The sequence below is a fragment of the Eurypyga helias genome, unplaced genomic scaffold (assembly GCF_000690775.1).
Source record: "Eurypyga helias isolate BGI_N326 unplaced genomic scaffold, ASM69077v1 scaffold38478, whole genome shotgun sequence".
NCBI classification, from domain to species: domain Eukaryota; kingdom Metazoa; phylum Chordata; class Aves; order Eurypygiformes; family Eurypygidae; genus Eurypyga; species Eurypyga helias.
In genome coordinates, this window is record NW_010268286.1 from 15,995 (window position 1) to 27,613 (window position 11,619).

The 11,619-nt window shown below is 41.3% G+C and overlaps 1 protein-coding gene across 1 annotated transcript; it reads left to right on the top strand.

Annotated features, from left to right (window-relative positions):
- Positions 1-495: 495 nt before the first annotated feature.
- Positions 496-10,998, top strand: CPO (carboxypeptidase O; the record flags this gene model as incomplete). The annotated part of the gene is made up of 11 exons (XM_010157709.1): positions 496-571; positions 987-1,111; positions 3,571-3,608; positions 3,655-3,689; positions 4,731-4,832; positions 5,600-5,704; positions 6,305-6,415; positions 7,593-7,683; positions 8,267-8,469; positions 9,428-9,512; positions 10,730-10,998. Coding segments are annotated over 11 exons (1,240 nt in total), but the record flags the coding sequence as incomplete, so codon positions are not given.
- Between the last annotated feature and the right edge of the window lie 621 nt (positions 10,999-11,619).

The window sequence follows — 11,619 nt, forward strand, 5'->3', positions numbered from 1 at the left end:
CTTAGTATTGTTCATTTGTCATAGCTATCTAATGTTTCACATGCAAAAGTAGATCAACAAAACACCAAGTCTATCTGGAATAATTGAATAATTCCTGAAAAGGAAAAAAAAACCCAGAAGTGTCATCTTATCAAATAAAAGTTCATTTTATATTATCAATTATCTTGGTTTGGCCCTGGTCCTGCAAAGGCAGAAGCACACAGCAGGGCTCATGCGAGCAGTTGGCTTCAGTGACACTGGCATGGTGAATAAAGAATTGCCACTGGAAAGGAAACAGAGCTAACCTAACACTCTAGCAACAGAAAACTCGCATCACTTAGTCCTATTTGTAGCTAAAACATTCCAGGAATTCATCACTCAGACATGTTTTTGTTGGAACAGCACTCAGTTACATGTTGTCTTCCTTCTACATAACAAAATATCTCCATTTGACTTATGAAATCATGGATACTTTAACAGACTTTAACTGATCTTGTTTCTCTGCTGAATTTCCAGGGATCAGGTTTTGCATGTTGTGCCAGAAACATTTCAGCAAGTCCAGTACCTTCAGCACCTTTGCAGCACTTTACTGGTGAGTAAGAATAAACGTGTGCCCAAAATGCAGAATGGGGTTTTGAGCTGTAAAACAGATTTGCATGTAACTCTGGACAGGAATGAAAGTTAAAGTAACCTTGAAAAAAGCTTCACCTAACTTTTTTTTCCTTAGTGTAAGAATTGCTTAGGGTGGAATTGCTCTTCCAGTATCTGAAGGAATTTATGGGCAGAAGTTAGTTTCCTTCCATGGCTCTGTGAAGGTGCTGCTCCATCTCAGTGGTGCCTGAATCAATGGAAACACTAAGCCTGTGCTGCATGCTTTATGAACAGATGGCAGGAGAATTTGAAGGAAAACTTCTTCCATTAATTGATATGCAGCTACTCTATATTAAATGTATTTTCCCATTCTGAAAACAGACTTTAATCTGTGCATTTCTTTCTCCTCTGCACAGCTGGATTTGTGGAAGCCCCTGCTGCCTGAAGACATCTGGGCTGGAGAAGACCTGCACATAAGGGTTCCAGCCCCTCTGGTGCAGGAGGTGAAAGGCAGCTTAGATCAGCATGTGATCTCTTACAAGTACAATCTCTAATTTCCTGATGGGAGAGGTTGGCTCTAAGAATCTTCCTTGCTATCATAAAAGGACCTAGCCCTTTCCAATAAACAGTCAGCAAGTACTGATGATAGGACCAACCTTTGTTCCAAGTACCTCCAACTTGCCTTGACCCATCCAATGTACAGATGCTACATATACCTTTGAGTTTTAAAAGCACATTCCCCTCTGTCCTGTTTGTTCACCTTCCAACTAGCCTGGACTGTGAATTTGGAGCTGTGATCTGAGACAGCCCAATCTGTCTTGTTTCCTGCTGTTGCCTTCTCAGTGGCAGAGGATGGTGCTCAGATGTATGGCTCAGTTTTTTAGTCTAAAGTCAGGAAGCCAAACTTGGTACAACATGCTGTTGGAAAGCATGGATACTTGAACACAGGGTCCTCCCTGTTTTGGAGAGCCCAAAGGTTTAATCAGTGTCACTGCAAAGAAGTCTCTGTAGCTCTCCTTTTCCCTTCCCTGTCTTTTGTTCCTCCCCTGATTTGGAGGAGAGCCTTTTCAAAGTGAACATTCAGACAGTTTCTTCAAAGCTGCGGTTTCCTAGCCCTATCCCTCCCACCAGGCTGGTGAGAATTTCCTGGCCCAGCCAGCCAGCCAGAGACACCCCTGCCTGGGACAAAGTTCCCCACTGTGCATACAGCTGGGAGCCATGAGCAGCAAACAGCCGATGACACTTCCCACACCTACCCAGCCACACATCTTCACTAACTGCCACACTTCTACTTCCAACCAGAAGATCTAATCCAGATACAAAGAGTGTTTATAAAGCTAAATGGGATTAAATAAGATCTATTCCTCACACAGTCCCATTCCCATTTGGAACTGACTTTTCCAGGTAACCACTAGCTAGCTGTTATTTCATATAAACAACTCTGTAGTTATTCAGGGATGGTGACAAACGGCCTGTGGACACACACTGACATTTACCAAAGATCAGTCAAAGGAGGATCAGTGCCACTTCAAAGCTGTTTAGAGTTAAAGTTGATCTTGACATCTTGCATCTTGCCTGACAAATTCATTTTAGAAAGTATGATGCCCTGACAACCAGAGATGGAGAGAGATGAGATGGGAGCCAGTACAAATGATCTAGCACCAGAGTTAGGTATTGAGGACTTAGACAACGTTCCAGAAGATATTTAACCTCTTATTTATACCACGGCTCTTAATTTTCAAATGGTTTCAACTGATTCTAGTGGAAATTTAAAGACTAAACTGAAGTTAGCAGAGTAATCTTCCTTTTTTTCCTTGGATTGGGGCCAGAACTGTATCCACCTTGTGTAAGGTCCTAAAGAAAGAGGTGGGTCATTTAATAGTCAAGCTGAATTTTTGGCTTTGTATTGCAAAGGGATTGAGATGAGTATGGCAATGTTAGAGTTAAAGTTCCTATAACAGATTCAAAGCAGGAACCACCTTTTAGAAGGCAGTTGACATGCAAGGAAGGTAACATGACAGTTGGGTATATAATGATAGAGACATAAATGACAAATTATAATCAGGACATCAATATTCTAACTGTGTCAGACTCTGGGATTTCAATTCTCCAGAGCACTGATAAGGCATTTTGCGTGTGGGGTTTCAGTTCATGGGAATTTGCACTGCCTGAATTTCAGTTTGAAGTTCAGATGTGAATAAACATCAAAGCTCAGAGTGAAAGTCAGTTGTAACTACTCTTAAAAGTTCCTTATGTGCAGCTTCCAGAAATGCCAATCAGAGCTACTGTCAGCAGAATAGCCTATTAGCACTTACAACGTTTGAAATCAACAATGTTTAAGCTACCTTTGCAATTGTCTTATCGCGAGCGTTTACAATGAGCACAGATCTGTAACTGTGTTACAAGGGGCTGGTTGCAGGGAGAAAGCACAGTGATCCAAGTACTCTGAAGCCAAGGAAACAGTTTTATTGACTCCCTTGATCATGGAATCGCACCTGTGCTGTGCTCATTTCTGAATTAATTTGTAGCTAAAAAGCAAGAAAAGCTTTTTGAAGGAAAGAGGGATTTTGTTCTGCTTTTTGCAAATTGCAATGAACACTTCTGTGAAGTCTCTGCAAATTGAAAATGTCTCCAATGAAACACTAATCTTAATTTTTTCACTTTTCCCACCTTTCCCCAAAAGATTGTGTTTTAGAGTTTTGCCCAGAAGTAAAAGGGGTGAAGAAAAGAAAGACAGGAAATTTTTTTTTTGGTAGAAAATTATCAGTTTTAAGAAACTATTACTTTATGGTTAAAACCCAGTGAAAATCTCAGTACTTTGAACTTCCTCTTACATGAAAGTAAACCTTATGCCGATAGTGATGAATTTGCCAGGCAGTCCACAAGGTAGGAGGCTAAATCCTTTCATTTGTTGACGTAAGCAATGTATTCACCATGACAGTTCTGCAGGAATTGTTAGAGATCATTTTCTTTTCTACCTCCCCCTCTCCCTCCTCTCAGAACCGTAATACCTGACGTGCAGAAACTCGTGGATCAGAGCATGCCAAGGGAGAGGAGCAGCCACAGGCAGGGGCCCGAAAGAAGGCTATGTCTACACCCAGTATCACCCAATGGAAGAGGTAAAGAGGAATTCAAGGCTGCTTGCTTTCTTTGTTGTCTCTGTTTCCTAAAAGCCACAGCAAGCAACTCTGTGCTCGCAGAAAGCTCAGCTGAAGTCAGTGGAGCTCTTTCTGGCTTTCTTCATTGCAGAATCAGTCCTTAGTCTTTCACTAGAATCTTGGCCTGGTTGAACTGAGCATGAATTTGCCATTGATTTTCACTAAATCCTTAATTCCTCCCTGACCAAAACCCAAGTGCTCTGTGTGTAGCAGCCATATTGTTTTGCAAACAATATCTGGGGTTCAGTTGATTGGTTTGCTACCTTTTTACCCTATTATGCTCTATCATTCTCTCTAGTGTTTATTCATATAAGCCCAGTATGTTTGATGCTGAACCAAATCTGAAGTGCAATGACTCTTGCAGTCTTTGTAATCCCAGTGAGGAAGAAGAGCTGAACAGTGGGAGTCCTGTAGAAAGAAGTAATTTAAGGACAGGTTTTTGACGCTTTAGGAGAGAATAATGTCATGAGGGTGGGCAGTGAAGACTTCTTGGTGCTGTTTCACAGACCAGTTGGTAAGCCTGGACAAAGGCAGCGAGCATGGCAGTGTTCTTCCTCTTAGGCACATAGTAAAACAATCCTCATGTATATTTTATTTGAGCTACCCACTGGGGATGACTGCTGCTGAACTCAGATGTGGAAAGTCAGCACTGATAGGGAAGACTGTAATACGGTTTTGAAGATTCAATGGTGTGGCTCCACATCTGGTGAAGTCAACAGAAAGATGCCCAATAGCATGGGCATATTAAATGAGATCCAGAATCAGTGTTGTACTGCAGTGATGTACTGCAGGGATGGTGTCTTTTAACACCCAGTGAAATATGACCATGCCTTGGCTCAGAGGCAAGTGAAAGGCCTTCCATGAGTGATCTCACAGACTGAAATAAGCTCTGTGGAAAACATTGCTTGTCTAAGCAAAAGAAAATGCTTTAATCTGGAAATGGAGATGGGAAAGAAGAGGAAACTCCCCATTTAGACCAAGAATTCTCTGTGACTATTTCAGATTTATCAGTGGATGTCTCAGATCCAGAACAGCAACAGTGAGCTGGTGACTCAGCAGTACCTGGGGAAGACAATCGAAAATCGACCAATGTATTATCTGCAGGTAAGGGAGAAACTTTCTTAAAATTAATAAAAGGTATCTTCACAAAAAAAAATACACAGGAGAAGACAGGATTCAGATCTTCCCTAAGACAGCGCTCATCCCAATTCACTGAAATAACGGGAGATGGTTTTACTCCTCTACAGTACAGTAAGATTTGCCAACTGTCATATACACTATCACCATAACCTTGCTATTGCTATTATGCAGTGAAAACAATAAATTTAACTGAAGTTTTGTTTAGAAATACAAATCAAGTTGAAACTAGCTTGGCAACAGCTGTGTGTGATGATAAAGAGTTTTGTTGGTTTTATTACTTTTTACAGCATATAGCCTTTCTGATAGGAGTATTCCATGACATTTTTTATTGGACACTCTAGTAAAAACCATAGTCTTAATAATTGGGTTAGTTATTGTCTAATCTGTTCCTATCACCGAGTAAAATTAGATTCCCTGCCTTTTTGTACTTCCCTTTCTGAAAAAAAGAATCTCAAAGTAAGAACCACCAGTCCTGTGAATGACTAAAATAAATGAAAAAGAAACTGGTTTATTGACATTCCTGCCTAACAGACACTTTAAAGCTCTTGCCCTGCGATACTATAGAGATGGGGTTGTTAGGAAGGAGAGCTTGCCATAATGATGTCTGCAATAACAATAATCTCAGATGGCTCAACAACATATCGCAGCACATCCTTTTCTTTCCGTATTATGCTAGGTTATTTTATTGTAACGTAACAGTTTTCCAAATGATCATATTTATACTCTTTCAGATCAGTCAACCATCAGATAAAACCAAAAAGATCATTTGGATGGACTGTGGGATTCATGCCAGAGAATGGATCTCTCCAGCCTTCTGCCAGTGGTTTGTGAAAGAAGTGAGTCCTCACTTTTCCAATACGTAACAAAAAAATACATATCACTTTGGACATTTTAGTTCTCTTCCCTTTCAATGTACCAAGAATTATGCCTTTCCTGTTAAAATTGGATTTTCCAAGTTAGAACATAGTACAGATACCTGTGGAGATCTAAGTCAAAATCACAGTGTGAGATAAGATATGAGACAATATTTGTTAGTTCATTGTTTCCTCCACCTGAACTGGTTCCAAAGCAGTGGAATATGATAGCAATCTCTCAATTTCCCGCATTGGCTTTTGGATCAAGCCGCTCTGCACTACAAAGCCCCAGTCCCTCTGGAATAATGCAACCCTAAGATATCTTATAGCAACGTTCCACATATACTGAAAGTACCTGGTGCACAGGAATGCTATGTGCAAGTCTGTGCATATGCAGTACACTATAACTGGATACACTATCACTAGGTTAATGGCAAAAGGTAGATATCTCAACATATCTGAGGATCAAGTAGATCTTGGATATCCAGGTGATATCCAGGAGTGAGTAATTCCCTGATGATAGTTTTAAACTAGCTCTTTCCAGTGATTCTCTGCTCAACCATCTGTATTTTTTATTTTCAGATTCTTCAAAATTACAAATCTGACCCAAAGATAAGCAGATTTCTGCAGAATTTTGACCTCTATGTCTTGCCAGTCCTCAATATTGACGGCTACATCTATTCCTGGGAAAAAGTAAGTAGTGAAAATCCAGGAACTAGATTGAAAGTTAGATGTGTACAGCATGTTTTGTTAATTTTAGATATAATCAGAGCAATTATATTTAAACAGAACAGTGACAGAATCATTACTCACATGAATCCTCTCATGGCAGAGAGTTTTTTTTTCTTCTAGTAAATCACCAGTCACTTGAGATTACAGGGCTAGAAATTCCTAGCAAATGTCAGGAGCCTTGGGAAGAGAGAAGGACAAAACCACAGGATCAATTGTTTTTGCATTCTGGGAACGGATTTACTTCCCTGCTAACAGCTCAAGGCTTGGTTGATGGAGTTAGGCATGTCTGGAAGAGTCAGTCATTCTTTGCAAGAGATCTCAACTAGCAGATGGGTCTAAGCACCTTTGCAGCCTGCGACCGGAGGAGAACTGGTCAAATTTTGGGTTATTCGATTTTGAAACATGTGTGCCCTCCCAAATAATTTTCCTTTTCTGATATGGAGGATAACACAAAATGTTGGTCTTCAGCAACTCTCATCATGCTTCCAGGCTCCTGAGCCCAGCTGAAACACCTTTTAATGCAGGAGCTCAGCATGGCCCAATAGGCTCAGCCTCCTGCCATGTGGATCCTGCTGTCCCAGCTTGCTCCCGGCAGGTTTGGGACATACCACACATTGCACTTGGATGCTCAGGTAGTTCAGCCAGGATGTTCATACAGGCAGTGCAGTGAAGTATGCAGAGAGCCAAGTATAGCAGAGAATATAGCAGGGAACCAAGGAGCAGCAGCAAGATTAGCTGACAAAAAAAAGCATTCATCTTCTTTAATCTAAACCAAACATAAGTTCCGCTATCGTCTCCTGGGCACCGATGTATCCCTCACAATGCCAAGTCTTTCTTAGGAGTGCAACACTGCATGGAAGTAGTTGAGTACTACAGAAAAAGCATACTTCTTTTTCAAGCTCAGGAGGTTTATTTCAAGGTGCGTGCAGACGTGTGGAATATGACAGCCTGGCTATACTAGATAAAACATTCTATCGCTGAGCTTTATCACCTTTGCCCACACAGCTGCACTCTTACAATGCAGGAGTTACTCAGAACGCAGAGGTCTAAAATAAAGGAGTCTTTACATCATATTATCACTAGGTCCTATGGATCATTGAGTTGTTATTATTATGTAACTGAAGTTACTCTTGTTCAGGAACGTTTGTGGAGGAAAAACCGTTCTCCACATCTGAATGGCACCTGCTATGGGACAGATCTGAACCGAAACTTCAATTCCTCCTGGGGCAGTAAGTTCCAAATATTGCAGATCAGCAACACAAATGTAAAGCAAGAGTAATAACTAGTCTCTGAAATAAGATGAAGTTCTGTAAGAAAGGAATACTCAACTTGTTGTCATCAAGACATAGGTAAAAATAAAGCCCTAGTTTGTAAAAATATTAAGTCATTGACTTGCAACTAGCATTTATTTTTGTGACCGGAAAATTGCTGCTTATATAACTACACCTCTAAATCACTGCAGGAGCAAGCATCAGCTCTAGGCAGCAAGGTTAGGACTTAGTCTCTTAACAGCCAGTATTTGTGTTTGCCACGAATTTCAAGGAGCCTCCAAAGCTTCCCTGGCAGGTGGTACACCATGGTGGTATCAGAGTGTTTTTATTGCAGGCAGCCTGTAAATGTGTGTTAAATATTTCAGCCTTGTAGCAAATTTTAGTTGCTACCAACAGAGTAAAACTTTGAAGTCCCACTGAGCTGTCTAGTCTCCCTGCCCAATAAACACATGCCTTGACACTCCAAGAGAAGTTCCCCTGTTCCCTCTGAACTGGCGTTGGTATGTCTCTCCTTTCATTCACTTTTTGTATTCCTCTCCAGGTATTGGTGTTTCTTATAACTGCAGCAGTGAAATCTTCTGTGGATCTGGACCAGAATCAGAGCCTGAGACAAGGGCTGTGGCCCAGTTTATTGAAAGAAAGAAGAGTGACATTTTGTGCTATTTAACAATTCACTCCTACGGGCAGTACATCCTCACTCCATATGGTTCCACAACTAAACCTCCGAGTAACAGTGAAGAACTGGTAAGGCAAAACAATCATCTTCTACACTTGCATAGAACAAGTACAGGCACTAGTAGCATGTGGCACAACAGTATTTGCCTTCTTGCCTTTCCTTCAGAGGAGCTGGGCTTAGTCAGGGGCTTGGCTCCCAGAGTTACTGCTGCTCCATGCAGTATCAGAAAGGTTTATTTGCCTCAGAATTAATCCTAATCTTTCATCCTAAATCAGGAAAATTGAACTATTACAGGTAGGGTTCCTGCAATGCAAGGTAAGTGGAGAAAAGCACCGAGTTCTTGCTGCGTACAAGAAGGCATTTACACTTTAGGATGTCAGAACATTATACACACAGAGTTGTCTCGAATGTGTCCAGAAAGGGTATTCCAAGTGTGCTCACTAGAAGAATGGGAGCAAAGTCGGCATCTACTTCTTGGTTACTTGTCCCTTCAGTTTCTGAGTGTTCTAATTTCAGTTCATTAACATGTGTATTCATGAACATTCCAGTAGCTGGAGCACTAGTCAAGAGCATGAGGGACTTGGGTTCGGACTTCATATGAGTCTTCGGAGAAGTCATTTAGTCTGTCTATGGCTCAGTTTCTGAAGATGGTGGGATACAGAGGCTGTGGCAATACAAAAATTGCAAGACGCCAATCACTGCTGTAGTCAGTATCAGTATGCTATACAGCATAGACTAATTCTCCAAAATACAGGCCTCTAGGTTTATAACAAAGCAAATATATTCTCTACCTAATAGCAGAGTAATTTTTTAAGATTTTAACATAATTTGCTATTAAAAAATCCAGAATAATTTGCCCAAATGTTTGCAATGGGTTTCCCTAAAGTCCTGAACTCATAATATCAAAACTTAAAGCTGATCATACGTAAATGTAAAGCTGAAAGAGACAAAAATTTTGGTCCACTCAGAATAATTGCCAGAAGTACTGGCACTGATGACAATGCTGTTCCTATTTTGAACATGCAGATGCAGGTTGCAGAGAAAGCAGCTGCTGCCCTGATGGGAAAGTATGGGACCAGCTATAAAGTAGGATCAACCTCTTTAGTTTTATGTAAGTTTCTTTATGTTTCCCTTTGATTGCTCTGTTTTTCAAAGAAGAGACTCGTTCTTTTGTCACAGGTATCAGTAAGTACTGTTTTGCTGAGTTTCCTCTTTGAGTAATATTTAATGGGCTGGTTCTGTGGAACATCTAAGCAGCAGTCATTTGAATACAAGATAACACTGTACGTTATAAAGCTGACTGTGGGAAGAAGGAAGCATTGATCAGAAGCTAGTTCCGACATGAATTCTTCACAGATACATCACAGAGGACAGAAGGAGATTGGCGATAGATCATCCTGACCCTGCTGAAGTCAGCAGCTAAACTCCTATTTGTCTTCGCTGGAGTCAAGGAAAAATTAAAATCCCAATCAGGTCTACGGTTACTCCATCAGACATTATCACGTGGCAGCTGCTAGCAGTTCTGTGTGAAATCTGTTGGTTTCAGCCTCATTCCTAATCAACTGGATAGCCACACCATGAACACACCATCACGGCTGATACTAGTTGACAGCCTGTAGGTGGAGGACTAGAGGGCCCTAGAGACTGCCTGGTAAACCCAATCTTCTTGCAGTAAGCAGTAAGTCACGCTAGTCACTCAGAACAGTAAGTAGTTGGCTCCAGTACCCATGCGGGTTTGCATATTCACAGCATCTGTCTGTGCCAGTCCCTGAGTCACACAAGTCACCTACTGCATGAGCAATGTGGTGTAAGTATAAGGTAACTTGTCCATGCCCAGGACTGCATTTTGCCAGGGTTTGTACTTACACTGAATAGGTAAGAAAAAAAAGATCCATAAGGCAGATGAACAGGGAGTAGCCAAAAAGTGTTCAGATTTGACCAAAATTATGTTGAAAAACAAATATACAAAGGAATTCCAGGCAGTGTCAATGTAGGAAATGAAGTACCAGAACAGACAAATGACCAATACTTCTTGTACCCCACACTAATCACAGTAAAATGCTAAAACCACAGAATCTCTGGAACTCATCTCCTGTTATTATACAACACCATCTTATGGAGAATTGTTTTACTTAGGAAACTCCGTGGAAGACTTTTAGTATAATTAAGGATTGCAGCATCTAGAAACTCCGCTCTCCATGTCACAGTGATACACGGTTACTGCTTAGTTCAGGGATTTTGGTATAATCTTGCGTTAACTAAAGTGAGAAGTATTTTCAAAGAACCATGCTTAATACATATATCTCCCCTCTATTTTTAAATTCACAGATAATAACTCAGGCTCCTCACGGGACTGGGCTCACATGATTGGCATTCCTTTCTCCTACACGTTTGAACTGCGAGACAATGGTACTCATGGATTTATTCTACCCCCTGACCAGATCCAACCCACATGTGAGGAGACTATGTTGGCTGTGACAACTATCATAGACTCTGTTGATCAGAAGTACTTTCCAGGTGGGGCTGTGACGCTGACCTCCCACAGCCTGGGCCTGAGCCTTTGCCTGAGTGTTGTACTTACAAGGGCTGTTGCTTAAAAACAGCTTAAAGAACCCAGCAAGACACTCCGATGCACAGTGTAATGTCCCTTTGAAAAGAGAAAACTACATGAGCAGAGGAACTAAATGTCAAATATTTCAATAAATGCTCATCCCACAAAATGCAAGCATCCACTTGTGATCTTAATCAGGCAATCATCAACAGCAGCCTGAAACAAGCTCAAGAGTTGAGCTAGTGCAAGTGTGTAGGGACAGACAAGAGGTGTGGCCATGTCACTTAGATTCAGACAGATTAGTGAAGATAGAAACTGCACAAATCCTTTGGAAATACAAAAGGGGAAGGGAAAAGGAAGATGAGGATAGGGTGCTATTCCTACAGAGCAGACCAGAGAGTGATGTCTTTGCATCCTCAACTTCCAAAATTGTGTGACTCGTGGTGACAAATATTCTCCTAAAGTCAGACTCATAAGAGATTTCATTACAGATGGTACGTAAAGAAAGTCTATTTACAGAGGGGTGCCCTTCTTACAAACCACCTTAATCCTTTGGGGCTGACTCTGCAGAAGGACTGGGGCCCGGCTGTGTGACTCTCCGTCACTTGGGAGAGCCTGCAGACTACAGGGATCTGCCTGGGATCCTCACGCAAAGCTGGAAACTCAG